The 18,898-nt window shown below is 46.6% G+C and overlaps 1 protein-coding gene across 1 annotated transcript in view; it reads right to left on the bottom strand.

The window, feature by feature from the left end:
- TMF1 (TATA element modulatory factor 1) overlaps positions 1-10,792 on the bottom strand; it is a 59,928-nt gene extending 49,136 nt beyond the window's left edge. Inside the window, exons 1-2 of the mRNA XM_077451979.1 lie at positions 10,531-10,792; positions 7,388-8,574 (exon numbers count right to left, since the gene is read on the bottom strand). Of these exons, the coding sequence (XP_077308105.1) occupies positions 7,388-8,574; positions 10,531-10,672 (1,329 nt within the window). The 5' untranslated portion in view covers positions 10,673-10,792. The remainder of the gene's footprint in view (positions 1-7,387; positions 8,575-10,530) is intronic.
- Between the last annotated feature and the right edge of the window lie 8,106 nt (positions 10,793-18,898).

Raw genomic sequence — 18,898 nt, forward strand, 5'->3', positions numbered from 1 at the left:
TTCACTTAGGGTGTACTCACTTTTATTGGCAGCAGTTTAGATTATGTGTGTTGAGTTATTTTAAAGGGGACAGCAAATTTACATTGTCATACAAGCTGTACACTCACTACTTTACATTGCAGCAAAGTGTCATTTCTTCAGTGTTGTCACATGAAAAGATAAAGTATATTTACAAAAATTTGAGGGCTGTACTCACTTTTGTGAGAGATTGAATATTGCACACACATTTTATACACACATTTTACACACACACACACACACACACACACACACACACACACACACACACGCCCGCATTATATTCAACCATTATCGACATCTTTTAAAGCGATGTTAAGAATCCTGCTTGCTGCATTTTTGGTGTATATTAGGCAAACTTCACCAAAAACACAGCAAGAACGCATCAAAAATGCACCCATGTTGCGTTTTTGATGCATTTTCTGAGTCACGTAACCTGTAAATAAAAAAATAAAAAAAATAAACACACACCATAAGGTAAAAATTGTGGGCATTTTTGGCAGCCATTATTGGCACTAGGGTTGCACTAATACCACTTTAAGACCAAGTGCCGATACTTTTTTTTTTTTTATGTCATGCAACAGTGGCACTAATATGCCACTGTTACAGGACATAAAAAAAAAAAAAATAAAAAAAAAAAACGTGCAGACTGTGTTTTTTTTTTTTTTTTTTTGTTATTTTTATTTTACAAAGTTTATTTTCGTTTTTTCGAAAGGGAGGGGGGGGGGTGAGAGGAGTCAGTGGTTTTATTTTATTTAAATTTTCAATTATAACTTTTAAACATTTATTTTAAATCTGCCCTGTTGGGAGGATTTTGATGACATATCAGGGGTCTAAACACAGACCCCCGACATCTCCCTTTTGAGACCAGGAAAAAAGGGACTGAGGACACAGATTCCCCAGTTCTTTTCGCTGCATCTTCAGCTGCACTGAAGATGAATGTACAGGAGACAGTGCCTCCTCTCCATTCATAAACTGAGACATTGTAAACAAAGTTTATGATGTCTCAGTTATGAATGAACAAAGTCAGTGATCACTGACTGCTCATTCTGAAAAGGAAGGAGCTGGTAAATGACATATATACTGGCTCCTTCCTCCGCTCTCCATACTAACAGATCCGGGACAGAGGGGGACTGGGGGAGCACGGAGAGGGGGACACAGAGGACAGTCAGGTGTGATCGGTGTGGTGGTGGGGGGTAGTTACAAGTGCCGATCCCAGCATAGAGTTCAATAAAGCAGCTGAAAGCCGCTGGGGAGGGAGAGGAGAAGGGGCCATCAGCTGCTTTACTGAAATCTATACAGGCAGATTGGCACTTTTACCTGCCCCCACCACCGCATCTTTACTGACTGTACAGGTATCGGATTAGGCATTGGAGCATTTGCCGGTTATAAGTACTCCTGCAAATGTTTGGTATCGGTGCAACGCTAATTGGCACAACACTGAAAACCCTATTTTCAGAGGCTGAAATTTCAGTGCATCACGTTTGAGCCGCTGCCATGATGGATGCCCCAGGTTTTCTCTCTTACAGCATCCTATGGAGCCACCCTTGCATGCAGGGACTAGAGTTGTGCCTCCCTACACCGTGTGCATCAATAGCAACACACAGCCCCATAGCCTAGGATGGCAAGGCATTCCTCTGCTTCGCCTCCAAGCTAACAGACTGATGAGAGACTGCACTGTCCACACTTTTCTTTTGACGACCAGACGTTCAGGGAAGCAGCACAGACAGCAAGAGCCAGCAGCACTGAAAGTTGTAGACTGCAATTGCTGGGGTAGGAATTCAAATAGTTTGCTTTTCATGTATATTTAATTGCGCTCCAAGCTAAAAACTTCTGATACTTTATTACTACTTTAAAAGAAAATCAGACTCTGCTGCAGTGCTGTCAGTCAAATACTAGAGACAAAAGCGCTGGCAGTGTGTTTCTGCTTTTTCACTGCCAATCCAACAAGATGGGGATGGTTTCCTGACCAAACTGTGGTGCCAAGCTGCACAGGAAGTCAGATCCCTGTTTATGCAGTGTGGCAGGGGTGGCAAAAAAATCAAGCACTAAACATTTATAAAACCCTTTGTCAGGCGAACCTGCCTATGAATGGCTGAGCAGTGCCCAGCCAGACTGTTTTGTTCCACATGCGAGATAGGAAGTTGTCTCACCACAGGAACACAAGGCTGTATACTGTATGTGGCTGAGACTATATACAGATTATACAGCATGACCAGTGGGGCCCAAACAAACCAGCTAAAGCGACAATAAACATGGAAATCAGCTTGAATCTGCACAACAACCTGGGAACTAATAATAATAATAATGGGAAATAATAATCAGATTTTTTTGATTCGTTCACATAATTTAACAATTACCATTACCATGATATAAAACAAAGTTCAGGAATAGTCCTTTATCCCATTGTTATGCAACTCTATGTACACTACAAACTGTATGATTGAATCAGTTCGGATATCGCTGTTTTAATAACCCGACAGCTTATTCTAAACAGGAAACCTTCATTTGGTTTGCAAATTAAAGATTCTAACTATCAGCCAGAATAAGTCCTTACATTTAAAGAGCACCTGTCATTTCAGATCCATCATGGCAGTGCCCGTTAGCGGGCATTCACTCAACCTGCTGCCGCATAACCAGCTTTCCCATTAAAGTGAATGGGACTGTCAGTGAGTCAATAGCGGGTCAGAGGAGGAGGAGCTGCTGTTGGACAGAGATGACAGTTGCTCCTTAAAAATTATGACGTAAAGCGAGTTGATTTTTAAATCGCTAGTAAAAAGGCTTGATTTAAATAAATCGGCTTTATTTTAATCAAATCCTCCCTGACGTAACCTAAAATGACATTTACTTTGCTAATGCAGTATTATTATTTTTTTGGACAGCCACTTACTGTCTACATGTATCCTGGCATGGCCCCATCTCAGGGCAACTTTGCTGATGGTGATAGCAGTGGACCATGCCTGTATAATGTGTGTTAAACAACTACTGTAGTCACCATTGGCAGGCTGTGTGACCAGGTGACAGTGTAGGAAGACAAAAAGGAGATCTGCATAAAAGCGCTGTCACCCCATAATAGAGAGTATCTTAAGAAGGACCTTTATTAGAGACGTACTGAAACATATCGGCCGAAAATTGTGTTATCAGCATTTTGCCAATAGAGAAAAATGGGGCCGATAACGCACATGATTTTGCTACGATTTTACTGTGCTTATGGTGTGTTTTTCATAGGTCATGCGACTCAAAAACCGCATTAAAAATGTAACATGGGTGCATTATTGATGCGTTCTTTCTGCATTTTCAATGCATTTCAATGGGCATGTGCAGCAAAAAATAAAAAAAATAAAATGCAGCAAGCAAGATTTTTAAACACAAGAAGGAACCAGTATGAAGACACACATATGATTTAACCACTTAAGCCCCGGACCATTTGGCACTGCGTCACTTTGACAATTGCACGGTCATGCGACATGGCTCCGAAACAAAAGTGACATCTTTTTTTTCCCCACAAATAGAGCTTTTTGGTGGTATTTAATCACCCCTGCGGTTTTTATTTTTTGCGCTATAAACAAAAAAATGCGCCAATTTAAAAAAAAACAAAAAAAAAAAAAAAAAAACGCATTATTTTTTACATTTTGCTATAATAAAATATCCCCCAAAAATATGTAAAAAAATATTTTTTTTCCTCAGTTTAGGCCAATACGCATTCTTCTACATATTTTTGGTAAAAATAAATAAATCGCAATAAGCGTTTGATTGGTTTGCGCAAAAGTTATAGCGTATACAAAATAGGGGATAGTTTTATGGCATTTTTACTAGTAATGGCAGCAATCAGCGATTTTTATTGCGACTGCGACATTATAGCGGACATGTCGGCCAATTTTGACACATTTTTGGGACCAGCAATCAGTGCAATTAAAAATGCACCGATTACTGTAAAAATGTCACTGGCAGTGAAGGAGTAGGGGGCAGTGTAGGGGTTAAGTGTGTGTGTGCGCGCGTTTTTTTTTTTAACTGTAGGGGGTTGTGGCTTGGCGTCTGACATCACTGATCATCTTTCCCTATAACAGGGAACAGACAATCAGTGACAGCCTCAGTAGGAAGCACGAGGAGAGGGTAATTTACACAGACCTCTCCTCATTCTTCAGCTCTGTGACCCGCTGGTGGCGCACTCGCGACCCGGTCCTGAGCTCCGCGACCGCAGCTGGGCACTTAAAGGGCAATGTACCTGTAAGTGCTTGTGCCCAGCCATGCCATTCTGCCAACGTACATCGGCGTGAGGCGGTCCTTTAGCGGTTAAGGGATGCATTTTTCTTGAGCTTTTCTTGCGCTAAAAGTGCCGATAATGGCCGACAATATATTAAAATTAATTAAAATCATGAATTTAAATGCAACAGTCAATTTTAATACAATTATATATAAAAATACACTATATAACCAAAAGTCTATGGGAATGTTTGACCATTCTTCCAGAAGCAAATTTGTGAGGTCAGGCACGGATGTTGGATGAGAAAGCCTGGCTCGCTGTCTCCACTCTAATACATCCCAAAGGTGTTCCATCGGGTTGAGGTCAGGACTCTGTGCAGGCCACAAACTGTGCAGTCAACATTTGTATGTGACTGCAATGTGGGAAACCAGATACATCACATTCCAGGGCGGGGGTCAGATATCAGTCATACAAAGTGTACCAATTTGTTTAAAAATTGACGAAGTTCTTGTTTATCCAGGTCAGCATATAACACAGCAAAAATCTAAAAGAAGCAAATAATCTGGTAGTTTAACCTTTTCCTACTGAGAAATAAAAAAGGTGCCTTTACTTGTCCTGGAGACACAACCGAAAGTGAAAGCAAATTTTACCAAGCCAGGGGAATTGTCAACGTAAAGAGCCGACACTGAACCAGGTATCCCCTTTCTGCTTCTTCAGGTTTATTTGTGACCCCATGAAAGAGATATCAGTTCACTTCCTGTCTCTGTGACAGAAGAAGCGGTGCAGAAAAAAAATTGCGGGTTTAAGCAATCATTTTCTGCCTACATATGTTGTGCTAAAATGGGGTCATTTTCGGAACATTCTTTTGGTTTTTTTAAGTTAGTGGGGTCAAACTGACATTTGTTTTCTGAACAGTTTCCAACAATGTATTTAGTTTTCATTTGTGAAATGCAAAAAAGCAAACAAAAAATTTGAAGTACTTTTAAACATTTGGTAAGTCTCTACTGGCATTATCAAATGTATTGAAGAGAAGTTTTGTACAAACTTTTGTCTGAAAACCTACCAGTGTATCACCAGAGTTAGAATGTTTTCTCCATTCCTGTGCAAAGCTGCCTCAAGGATCTACACATCTGACACCTCACCTGCACCTCTCACAGCATTCTGTGACGCCTCTCTGTGGCTCCTATGACCTGTAGCTATGTAGGCCTGGCAGGATACAGTTGTGCTCATAAGTTTACCTACTGGCAGAATTATGAATTATGATTTCTTGGCCATTTTCCAGAGAACATGAATGAAAACACAAACTTTTTTCGCTCATGGTTAGAGTTTGGCTAAAGCCATTTATTATCAATCAACTCTCATGTTGCATTATCCTGTTGGTACCAATTTGATTACAGATTCTCCTGAATTGAACCTCTCCCCACATTGAGGTTATAGAATAAGTTAGTTTATGTTGTGCCCTGTTGCGGTATGTTGCCGCATCAGAAGAACTGCCCCTGTGTGGGCAAAGGTTTGGCCCCTGCATGGACTCATTTTGTATGCTAATGAAAAATGTAATAAAAATGTTTTATTTTTTTTGGCAAAACAAGAAGAAGAGCAGTTGATTGATAATAAATGGTTTCAGCTAGGGATGCACGGAAAATTCGGCCGCCGAAACATATCGGCCGAAAATGGCCCTTTCGGCAAAAAGCCGAAAGAGAATTTCCGCCGATACTGGTGCCAAAAATAGGGAGGGGCTTGCCCCCGCCCATCACGGGGGTGTCATTCTGTCTTTAGCTCTCCTCCTCCCCTCCCTCCTCACCTATGCTGCAGTCATCCTGTGGGGTCTCGCTCTAAAGTCCCCCTCTCCACAACGGTGGCTGCATATGTCTCCTCAGCCGATGTGTAAATCGGCTGTGCAGGAGCTGGGCACGATGTTTACTGTTAAAGTGAAACCAAAAGGAGAGGCGTCTAGCAGTGTGTGCTGCAGCTGCCAATTTAAAAAAAAAGACTGTCTATATATGTTTGTATGCCTGTGTGTGTATGTATGTGTGTAATATATATATATAGCGTGTGTATGTTTATATGCACTGGTGAGGGACAGGCAGGCTACATGGCGGGCACTGGTAGGCTGCTGGGCACAGTGAGGCTGCATTGATCTCCGGCAGCGTGCCTGCAGCCCCTGGCCATCTCCGGCAGCGTGCCTGCAGCCCCTGGCCATCTCCGGCAGCGTGCCTGCAGCCCCTGGCCATCTCCGGCAGCGTGCCTGCAGCCCCTGGCCATCTCCGGCAGCGTGCCTGCAGCCCCTGGCCATCTCCGGCAGCGTGCCTGCAGTCTCTGGCCATCTCCTGCAGCGTGCCTGCAGCCCCTGGCCATCTCCTGCAGCATGCCTGCAGTCTCTGGCCATCTCCTGCAGCATGCCTGCAGTCTCTGGCCATCTCCTGCAGCATGCCTGCAGTCTCTGGCCATCTCCTGCAGCATGCCTGCAGTCTCTGGCCATCTCCTGCAGCATGTCCCCAGTCTCTGGCCATCTCCTGTAGCATGTCCCCAGTCTCTGGCCATCTCCTGTATAAAAATATTTTTTAAAAATAGTAAATTTCGGTATCGGTGCTGTTTCGGTATTGGTTTCGGTTTTCGGGATCAAGGAAGATTTATTTTCGGTATCAGTTTCGGCACCAAAAAAACCATTTGGTGCATCCCTAGTTTCAGCCAAAGACTAACCATGAGTAAAAGTGTTTGTGTTATCATTCATATTCTCTGAAAAGTGGCCAAGAAATCAAATTCTGCCAGGGTGTATAAACTTAAGACCCCAACTGTACCTAGAGGATGCAGTTTAAGCTTTTATGTTCCTCAATTCCTCCTGCCAGCCTGTTGTCGACACAGGCAATAGTGGGAGGAACCACAGAACACAGCAGAAGACACAAGCATCCAATGCATGGATGTGTCATGTGTAACAATCCTTTGGGTGACTTTACACAGAAACCCACAAAAGATTCTACAAATAGTTGCTGGGACAGGTGGGGATGAAGTGTAATTTTTACAGGAGCATTTTGTTTTTTGTTTGTTTTTTATTATTTTCTTTAGCAACAAGGTCACTTTGAAAAAAAAATGCAATGCTTATTAGCCGACATTCAAGGATTAATCTCAGCAAACAGTACAGTTCACTGATAACCAATTCTTTATTACCTTTTGCAGATCCTCCAGAGTGTAATCAACCTTTGGCTGGCTGCCATCCTCTTGCAGCTCAGCTAACACTTCATCCTCAATCTCATGTGTCTGGAGTGCAGAGACCAGGAGATCCGGCTGTTCTGAGTTCACAGGAGTTGCACTTCTTCCACTCTCTTCCATCTCTATATCGTCACTAGAGTGCATAAGTAGTGTTTCATTACCTTCCTCTTCAGTTTTGCTGTCTGTGGAGTCAGTAACATCCAAGCTTGGCGTGGAAGAGCTAACTGCCATGGCGACCAGTGTACATCCTCTGCCTGGCAGCTCATCATCAGAGTTGATTTCGCTTATGCTGCGACTGTCCAGCGATTGCACGCTGAAAGAGTCTATCCTTTCAAAGGCGTCAGAGGAAGAGCAACTCTCTGTGAGTTTCTGAAACTCATCCAAGCGACCGTATTCCACGGAAGGAGATAAGAGCTGGAAAGAATTCTGCATTAAGTTGAGGTTGCCCTTGGCATCACCCACCTCCTGCCTGGAGCTGACAGAGCTCTCGCTGATCACACTTTCATGGTCTAATACCTCTATATCACTAGTTGTTGAGGTGCCAGAGGAGAAGTTGCTAACGGGAGGAGATGGGGTGTTGCTCTGCCTATCCTCAATTTTTTGGTCTTTTAGATCCAATGCATTGTCCTTAGTTTCTGGTGGAGCCACTGAACCATTAGGTTCTTCTTCTGGTTCGGGCTCCGAATGGCCTTTAAGACTTTCAGAATTCCCATCAGAGTCCCGGTTGGTTTGTATAGGATCACATTTCTCCTCTAATAAATCCTCCGGTTCCACCAGTATCAAGTCCTCTCCAGACAAGTCAACTTCTGTCAGACTTTGGGCTGGGCTTGTCTGTTGCGGTGTCTTTTCATTATCTTCAGGATTTTCCTGCTCGACTTTGGGTACAGGCTTGGGTGATGACTCTTTTACTTCTTCTTTCGGTCTTTGAGACTTGGTGGGGGGCTTGGATACCACAGAACTAACTGTACCAGGGCTAACCTCTGATGAGGAAAGAAAGGCACCGAAAAAATTCTCAGATTCGTCCACTACAGTTCGTCTGACTGGTTTGGTTATGGCCGTCGGCGTTAAAACTACTTGAGTTTGGGTCTCTTCTAAATTTGCTCCCCAGTTAGAATTCTCCCAGCTCCCTTTAAGTGAACTGGTGCCTGAGAATAAAAAAACAAGTGTTAATACCTCCTAAACAGAGCGTGACTGTTTTGTGATGCACTTTCACTGTATAAAAATTACAAATACATGGGCAAGCTTTATTTTACTTCTTTGTAATGCAACCTCTACATTGTGGAATTTATACAGACTCCTTGATCTTAGTGAATGTACGGAATGTCTTCTTTTACAGAAACAGTCATTAAAAGAGAAGTATGTTTTTTGTTTTGTTTTTAGATTCTTACTTACCTAGGTGGATGAGGATGGCTCAGTTCTCACAGATTCGAGTGGAAAGCTGCTGACTGTCAGTCAGCGTCTCTCCTCTCTGCTCCTCCAAGCTCATTGGAGCACTGAGCTGTGGAGGGGCAGGGAGCAACCATCTCAGCGGCTCGCTAAGATGTTGAGACTGCCATCAGCCGAGGCACCTGGCGGATCCAGACTTCTGAAGTTGGGACGTCTCGCTGCCTGGACTGATGGCAGTGATCTCAGCGAAGATCGCACTTCAGACCACTCTCTGCTGAAAACGGGTCACATGAGTACAAAAGGGATTGCACTCCTGTGACCCAGAAGAGAAACTAAGTCTAAAAAGCTCAGGCTGGACTTCTTTAAAGGCAATCGTGCCTCCAAGCTATAGAATGCAAAGCCTCTAAAAAAATATTACAATTGTTTGCATTAACACCTCTTGATTGACAATTGTAGTAAAACAGGATGTTTAAAACCCTCCATGTCTACAGAGGGGATGCACACCAGGAATGCTTACCGTGTCTGTGAATGCATTGTGCAGCGCAGATCAGGAGAAAAAAAAAAGGCACAGGGCCTATCAGAGTGACCCCAGACTTGTATTCATTCAAGGTTGAGTTTTTAAAGGGCCAATGACCATCAATGATTGTGAAATTGTCTGTTATTATAAGCATAGGGAGGGGACATCCCCCCCCCCCCTGCTCCCATCCCACTAGGAGGCCAGAGAAACCAGCCCAGCATGTACGCTGACCCCCGATCCCTCCATAAAGAGTACCTGTCACTGCCTATTACTGCCAGTGACATTTACACAGTAACCAGTGCATTTTTATAGCACTGATCATGTATAAATGTCAATGGTCCCAAAATAGTGTCAAAAGTGTCCAATCTGTCCAGATGGATAAAAAAAAAAAAAAAAAAAAAAAAATGAAGACGGTTATTACTCCTCTATTCGAACTTTAGAACAGTTATTGAGGCTAACAGTGCCTGGTTCACTTTAAGAACTAGTCCCACGGCGGTACGTCGTTCTGAAATTTTCACAAGGGGTGGACGGGGGTAGGGAACACCAGCTGAACACCCCACCAATTAACACCTTGAGAATACCTTTTCTGGAAGCGAAGACACCCCCCCCCCCCCCCCCCCACGATTATGGTCTGTACACAGATGCACCCATAGGCTTTGTTTGAACTTCGGGTGTCGGTTAATGATGGGCTCAGGTTTGTCCATATTGTACCTGCCAGGAAGCCGTCATTGCACATCACCAGTCATAGGCAGGGAGGCATTTCCCGGCCCTTAGTTGCACATACACATGCTGCCTTTGATTGGCGGTGTGCAGTGACTGCATCCTAGGCAGGTACAATCCGAACACGCCTGTGCCCATCGCTAGTCCTGGCAGAGCCAGTGGATACATCTTGCACATGCACCCATGATTTCCCACACAAGTACACATACAAGGAAGGTTTCAGACTCCCTTAGTTGCAGTCTTTGCACTTGCATGGGAAATCCTGTTCATGCACAGATGTGCTGCAAGACTCTCTGGTACCCGAGTCCTGTGACACAGAGGTGGGAAGCAATTCTCTCCCACGTAAGAATTTCAGCAGGAAGTCCAATATTCAGGGTGAAGATCTCCTATAAGGAGATTATTATGGAGCCCACATTGGTGGAGATCTGGTAGCTGTGGGTGTCACGGTAACAGTGTGTGAGGTGGGGGATTCCCTTACCGTCCTGGAAGGGGGTGATAATGGAGTCACCCCAGGCAGTCTCGTCCTCCTTGATGTCCAACACCCGGTCTATGGACTTCTGCGCCTGGGACAACGCCTGCTTTGCGAAGCTGGAGAGCTGAGAGGCGTTGAACCAGCTCATGGTGCCGGTCTGGCCTCCTCCGCCCCCTCCTCTCCCCGGGAGCCCAGCCGCCTCCACTTCCCGAACACGTAGCAGTAAACAAATCCCGACCTTGACGTCATCACACGGCGACACTGACAGCCTTCCCGACGGCGGCTCACGTGATTGCAGGAGGCGGGGACAAAATGTGACCTGTCAGGGGCAGGGACAACATGTGACCTGTCAGTGTCAGGGAGGATTCCACCGCCAGGAATAGAATCTTTTCTTTCAACCGACACTTGTAGAGCTTTCCATTCAGAGAACATCAGATACAGAGTGGAAATCGCCCTCATCCAAGTATAACACAATCAGAACATCATTACTCTTGTAGATTTGGGATTTTAACAAACAGTTGTTGACTGTGTTACATAATAAACATCCAGCCACACCACAGCAAAAAATAGGCATAGTTTAACTACTACAATCTATGGTACTTACACCCCATTCCTGCCCAGGCCATTTTTTAGCTTTCGGGGGCTGTAACACAATTGCGCAGTCATGCTACACTGTAAACATGTGAAATGTTTACAATTTTTGTCACACAAATAGAGCTTTCTTTTGGTGGTATTTAATCACTTCTGTGTTTTTTATCTTTTCCTAAAAAAAATAATAATAATAATAAAATGAAAATTTTGGAAAAAAAAAAGTTTTTCTTTTGTAAATAAGTAATTTTTCTCCTTCGCTGATGGGTGCTGATGAGGTGACACTTATGGCACTCATTAGGTGGCACTTATGGCACTCATTAGGTGGCACTGATGAGGAGGCACAAATATGTTTTATGTTCTGTCAGGGTAGAGGAGACATATCATTTGTTCCTAAGTAGGAACAATGATATGTCTCATCCCCTAGTCAGTCCTATCTAGGGTTGCCACCTTTTCTTTAAGTCAAACCCGAACACTTTAGCGCCACGCAGCAATTTTTTTTATAGTATAAACTATACATATATTTTGCTATTAAATAACATTTCTAATCATATGAGGTTAATCACAAGAGTTCCCCTTTACATCTGAACTCACAGAGTTCCCTTTCACTGTAAGGAGGGGACTCTGCAGACTCTGATGTAAAGGATAACTCTGGGGACTCTGTCATAAGGGATGCTCTGGGAACCCTGATTTAAGGTGGAACATTGAGACCTCTGATGTATGGAGAAGATTCTGATGTAAGGGGGAACACTGTGGCCTCTGGTGTAAAGGGGAACTCTGATGAAAAGGGTGCTCTGAGAACCCTGACTTGCCTTAGTGTATTCACTCACTCACTCCTTGGCAGTCAGCACCTTCAAATTTCCAGCCCCAACTTTCCATTTCTGAGGCACAGCGCCGGGGATTGGAGTGTGGGCAGACACAGAGGTGTAGGAGTGTTTGGGGGGTGGGGTGGGGGGGGTGGAAGCTGCAGGGAAGCCATAGTCAATCTAAATAATGTGTCCGGGTTTCAGGCAGTCTGAAACCCGGACGCATGATTCCAAACCCGAACTGTCCGGGTGAATCCTGGACAGGTGGCAACCCTAGTCCTATCCCCATACAGTTAGAACACGCTGAGGGAACACATATTTAACACCTTGCTCGTCCCCTACTGTTAACCCCCTCCCAGCCAGTGACATTTACACAGTAATCAGTGCATATTTATAGCACTGATCGCTGTATAAATGTCAATGGTCCCAAAAAGGTGTCAAAAGCGTCCGATCTGTCCGTCGCAATACTGCTAACAATCACAGATCACCGCCATTACTAGTAAAAATAAATAAATAAAAATGCCATAAATCTTTCCCATAGATTGTAGACACTATTGTCAGGGTCGTTACCTGGATGGTCGCGGTGCTGCCCGTGTTGGTGCGCGCCGATGTCCTGCGGTGCGTGCTGGGGTGCGTGTTCCTGTGCGTGCGGTGTTGCGCGCTCCTGTGGGCGCTGGTGCGCGTCGGTGTGTGCCCTCACGTGCCCCTGCTGGCGCTGGTGCGCGTCAGCGCGCGCCATTGCGCGCTGTGGTGGGCACTTCGGGTACCGCTGGTGTGTCTGCCGGCGTTCGGGTGCGCGCGGTGCTTGGCGCCAATCGGCCTATTTAGGTTTGCTACTGACATCTCCCAGGTGCTGCCTGATCAACAGCTTCTCGGTTCCTGTCCCGTTGTTCGTATCCTGTGTTCCTGTTTGCTTATCTCCTGACGACCCGGCTTTCCTTTGACACCGCTGACCTCTGCCTGCATCTGACCTCGGCCTGTTTGACCTCTCTTTTGCCTGCTCCTTCTGTGCCTCTGCTGCCCGCCTGTTGCCGTACCCTGCCTGCAACCGGACCTGCCTGCTCTGCTCCTGCTCTGTACCCAGTTTGCCTGTGTCCTACCTACACACCTGCTGCCGGAAGCTTCCTGCAAGTTCCTGCTCCTGGAGCCATATCACAGGCTCTCTTACCACTCCGCACTCTCAGCCACCTGTCTGCTCTATCAGGGGTTGTAAGTCGGACACGTACGGGAGACCACCCTCTGCCCAAGCAGACTCATCGGTTCGGTAAGTGCCAGCCTGACAGTATCAGGCAGCCATGACTGAGTCCGGGCAGGGGGCCTCCCCTATGGATGAGTTATGCAGACATTTGGCCGGTCTGACCCAAGCCGTGAAGAGTCTCCAGGATGGCTACTCAAGGTTGGAGGAGCAAGTCCAAGCCTTGTCCTCCTCATCTAACCCTCAAGGAACCTCCCCCACCGGTCTTTCATCTGCACCCTCCGTAGTGATGCTTCCTCCAGAGCCAAGGGTACCTACACCCGAGAGGTTTTCCGGCGATCGCACCAAGTATCATGCGTTTCGCAACTCTTGCGAACTGTACTTCGCACTGCAGCCCCGGACATTCTCTCTAGAGGCAACCAAGGTGGGCTTTGTAATATCCCTGTTGTCCGGCGAGCCTCAAACCTGGGCCCATCGTTTACTGGAGCAAAAATCTGGAACCCTGGATAGCCTTGACAACTTCTTCTTGGCCATGTCTCAGCTTTATGAGGACCCTCAGTTGACTGCGACTGCAGAAGCCGCACTACACTCTCTCCAACAAGGTCGCAGAGCGGCCGAGGACTATGCAGTGGAATTCCGCTGTTGGAGCTCCGACACGGATTGGAATGACGCCGCCTTGCGCCACCAATTCCGGATGGGACTTTCTGACCCCCTTAAGGATGAGTTGGCACGGGTAGGAATACCACAAACCCTGGATGAGTTAGTCAACCTCTCCATTCAGATTGACCGCCGGTTAAGGGAACGCCGGTCGGAGAGGTCCTCCAGCCACTTCCGTCCCACCTGGGTGCTCCCCAAGGTTCCCAGTTCTGCTGGTCAGTTCTCTTCTACCTCTTCTGCTCCCGCTCTGGAAGCTCCGGAACCAATGCAGCTCGGGTTACTTCGGCCCTCGTTGACCCCTGAAGAAAAGCAGCGCAGACGTGCCCATAACTTATGTCTCTACTGTGGGGAACCTGGGCACTATGTCAGGGCTTGCCCCAACAAGACACATAAGTGTGTTTCCTCTTCCTTCATGTGTGCCTCTGTTCTACGAAAACCCAGTTCTCACCTTGCCCTTCTCCTCACTTTGCAGCTTCCAGGAGGGAGTTTTCCAGTGTCAGCCATCATTGACTCCGGAGCATGCAGCTGCTTTATCGATCTGACTTTCGCTGCCAACCATCACATCTCGCTCATACCTAAGGCTCAGGGGCTTGCTGTACATCTAGCCGATGGCTCCGCTCTTAGTTCCGGTCCTGTCACTCAAGAGACTGTTCCTTTGCTGGCTACTATGGGCACCTGTCACCAGGAGCACCTACGTCTGGATGCCATCTCCTCCCCCTTGTTTCCAATTATCCTGGGGATACCCTGGTTAAAGGCCCACAATCCAAGCATTAACTGGGCCACAGGGGAAATCAAGTTTCTTTCCGATTACTGTCAACAACACTGCTTGGCCCAACCAACATGCAACTCCTCTCAACTTCTCTGTTTGGATGTCGATCCGAAATTGCTTCAGACCGTTCCGGAACCCTACAAGGACTTTGTGGATGTTTTCAGCAAAAAAGGCGCAGATACTCTTCCCCCCCACAGGCCTTATGACTGCCCTATTGAACTGTTACCAGGTACTGAAGTCCCCTTTGGGAGAATTTTTCCATTAACGGAACAGGAGTTAGGCACGCTGAAGGAGTATATTGACGAAAACCTAAAAAAAGGGTTTATCCGTCCGTCTACTTCCCCTGCCGGTGCTGGCATTTTTTTTAGTCGAAAAAAAGGACCATTCCTTACGTCCCTGCATTGACTATCGGGAATTGAATAAGATAACTGTCAAAAACCGTTACCCTTTACCCCTAGTACCCGAGTTGTTCCAGAGGCTGGGGGCTGCAGTCATCTTTTCGAAATTGGATCTTCGCGGAGCTTACAATTTAATCCGTATCCGAGAAGGAGACGAGTGGAAGACAGCGTTTCGTACTCGTTTTGGGCACTACGAGTACCTTGTCATGCCCTTCGGGCTGTGTAATGCACCCGCAACCTTTCAACATTTTGTCAACGACATCTTTCGCGACTACCTGGATCTATACGTAATTGCATACCTGGACGATATCCTAATCTTTTCCTCATCATTGGAAGACCATCGTAGACATGTCCGTAGTGTGCTAGCTCGTCTCAGGGTACACGGGCTTTACGCGAAACTCGAAAAGTGCGAGTTTGAACGCCAGTCCATCCAATTCCTGGGCCTGGTTATATCTGTGGAGGGCATCAAGGTGGATCCCCAAAAAGTATCTGCCATCCTGGACTGGCCTGCACCTGTGGACAGGAAGGGCGTACAACGTTTCGTCGGTTTTTCCAACTTCTACCGGAAATTTATCAGGGGTTTCTCTGCAATTATTGCTCCCATCACCGAACTGACCAGGCAGGGTACCCGATTCTCTTGGACCCCTGAGGCACAGCTGGCCTTCGAAAAACTTAAGATGCTGTTCACCTCTGCCTCTATTCTAAAACATCCGGACCCAGCCTTACCCTTCGTTCTTGAAGTGGATGCTTCGGAAATCGATGTGGGGGCGGTGTTATCCCAACGGCCCTTCTTTTCCCGGTGGCGTTCTTTTCTCACAAACTGTCGTCATCCGAAAAGAACTATGATGTTGGGGACCGAGAACTTCTGGCCATTAAGGCGGCTCTGGAGGAGTGGCGTTATCTATTGGAAGGTGCTGCACATCCCATCCTGGTTTACACCGACCACAAAAACCTGGAATATTTGAGAACTGCCAAAAGACTTAGACCACGGCAAGCCAGATGGGCTCTTTTTTTTTCCCGGTTTCAATTTCACATCACCTATAGACCTGGTTCTAAGAATGTCAAGCCGGATGCCCTGTCACGTATGTTTTCTATCCCTGAAGAGACTCGGCCTCCTGATACAATTCTCCCTTCTGGGAACTTCTTGCTCCTCCAAGGGGACCTTATCTCCCGGATCAGACAGGCTTCTGTTGGAATGCCCCCGAGCCCCGAGGTCAGCTGTAGTGAGGGGTTGTTCTGGCATAAAGGCAAGATTGTGGTCCCTGAAGCCTTGAAGGTGAACGTGTTGGAACTCTGCCACGACCATAAGATGGCCGGACACTTTGGTACCCTGAAGACTGCCGAACTGATTCAGCGCACCTTTTGGTGGCCTCAACTTCTTAAGGACTGCAAGGACTATGTGGACTCGTGTAGCACTTGCGCCCGAAATAAAAACAGCCAGACACGGGCTTGGGGCCTACTGAAACCTTTACCTGTCCCTGAGAGACCGTGGAAAATGATTTCGATGGACTTTATCGTGGAACTCCCCCTTTCCGAGGGGTTCTCTACTATCTTTGTTGTCGTAGATAGGCTGTCCAAGATGGCCCACTTCCTCCCGATGAGGGGCACTCCCTCGGCTATGGAGACGGCCAAGATCTTTGTCAAAGAAGTTGTAAGGCTGCATGGGATCCCGGCAAGTATTGTTTCCGATCGAGGCGCCCAATTCACCTCGAGGTTTTGGAGAGCGCTCTGCGGGTCTCTTGAAATTGAATTGGCTTTTTCCTCCGCTTATCACCCCCAGACAAACGGACAAACGGAGAGAACCAATCAGTCCCTGGAGCAGTACATCCGCTGTTTTTCTTCTTTCTCGCAGGATGACTGGGTCTCGCTACTACCCATGGCGGAGTTTGCTTATAACAACTCCTTGCACTCCGCCATCAACCAGACACCGTTTTTTGCCAATTACGGCTTCCACCCAGCCTTCTTGCCCAGCTCAGTCCCAGAATGCCTTGTTTCGGCAGTTTCCGAGACATTGGACTTCTTTTCTAAAAACAACCAACTCCTAAAGGAAACCATGGCCCGGTCCCAGGAATGCTATAAACGGGCGTTTGACAAAAGGAGACGGGGAGAACTCGTTCTGGCTCCCGGCAGCCAAGTATGGTTATCTACAGTCAACCTTAAGATGGCCTGTCCTTCCAAGAAGTTAGGCCCTAAATTCATGGTCCCTTTTTCAGTAAAGAGGAGGATAAACGAAGTTGCATATGAACTTAACCTGCCTGACTCTTTTAGAGTGCACCCGGTCTTTCACGTGACCTTACTGAAGCCCGTTATCCCAAATCCCTTTGCTGACCGCACTACTGACCCACCCGAACCTGTTATAGTGGACAATGAAGAGGAGTTTGAGGTTGAAGCAATCCTTGATTGCAGGAAGAGGGGTAATGTAACCCAGTACCTCATCAAGTGGAAGGGTTATGGACCTGAGGACAACTCCTGGGAACCCGAGGACAATCTACATGCTCAAGAACTTTTGCGGGCCTTCAAGAACCGCCAGGTTTCCAGATCGGCTCACCTGGGCAGCCGGAGTCTGCCCTTAGGGAGGGGGCACTGTCAGGGTCGTTACCTGGATGGTCGCGGTGCTGCCAGTGTTGGTGCGCGCCGATGTCCTGCGGTGCGTGCTGGGGTGCGTGTTCCTGTGCGTGCGGTGTTGCGCGCTCCTGTGGGCGCTGGTGCGCGTCGGTGTGTGCCCTCACGTGCCCCTGCTGGCGCTGGTGCGCGTCAGCGCGCGCCGTTGCGCGCTGTGGTGGGCACTTCGGGTACCGCTGGTGTGTCTGCCGGCGTTCGGGTGCGCGCGCGCCTATGCGCGCGCACGTGCGCGGTGCTTGGCGCCAATCGGCCTATTTAGGTTTGCTACTGACATCTCCCAGGTGCTGCCTGATCAACAGCTTCTCGGTTCCTGTCCCGTTGTTCGTATCCTGTGTTCCTGTTTGCTTATCTCCTGACGACCCGGCTTTCCTTTGACACCGCTGACCTCTGCCTGCATCTGACCTCGGCCTGTTTGACCTCTCTTTTGCCTGCTCCTTCTGTGCCTCTGCTGCCCGCCTGTTGCCGTACCCTGCCTGCACCCGGACCTGCCTGCTCTGCTCCTGCTCTGTACCCAGTTTGCCTGTGTCCTACCTACACACCTGCTGCCGGAAGCTTCCTGCAAGTTCCTGCTCCTGGAGCCATATCACAGGCTCTCTTACCACTCCGCACTCTCAGCCACCTGTCTGCTCTATCAGGGGTTGTAAGTCGGACACGTACGGGAGACCACCCTCTGCCCAAGCGGACTCATCGGTTCGGTAAGTGCCAGCCTGACAACTATGACTTTTGCGCAAACCAATCAATATATGCTCATGGTGATTTTTTTTTATAGCAAAAATATGTAAAAGAATATAGATGAAGAAATTTGCTCTTTAAAAACATTTTTGGGGATATTTATTATAGCAAAAAGTTAAATAGTTTTTTTTTTTTTTCCAAAAAGTGTTGCTTTTTTTTTTTTTTTTTAATTTATAGCAAAAAATAAAAACCACAGAGGTGATCAAATACCACCGAAAGAAAGCTCTATTTGTGGGGGGAAAAGGACGCAAAAAATGACCATGCTATTGTCAGTTAAAGGCGACGCAGTGCCAAATTGTAAAAAGTGCTCTGGTCAGGAAGGGGGTAAAATTTTCAGGGGCTGAAGTGGTTAAGGGAACAGGATCTGTATTTTCTTTTTTTGGGTTAACAAACGCTAAGACATAAAAAAATGTTTTTTTCATATCTAAGGCTACAAACACTTAACAAAAAAAAAAAAGGTGGATTCTTTTCTGTAACCATCAGTCAAATCTTTGTTTTTATATTTCCACTTTCTACAAAACCATTGTACTACTTTGTTGTCTTTTTTTACCAAGTACCGGTGTATTTGCATAAAGTGATAACTGTTTAATTTACATTATCCCTTTTA

This window comes from Lithobates pipiens, unplaced genomic scaffold (assembly GCF_037356315.1).
Source record: "Lithobates pipiens isolate NorthernLeopardFrog02 unplaced genomic scaffold, aLitPip1_a1.2 Scaffold_23, whole genome shotgun sequence".
NCBI classification, from domain to species: domain Eukaryota; kingdom Metazoa; phylum Chordata; class Amphibia; order Anura; family Ranidae; genus Lithobates; species Lithobates pipiens.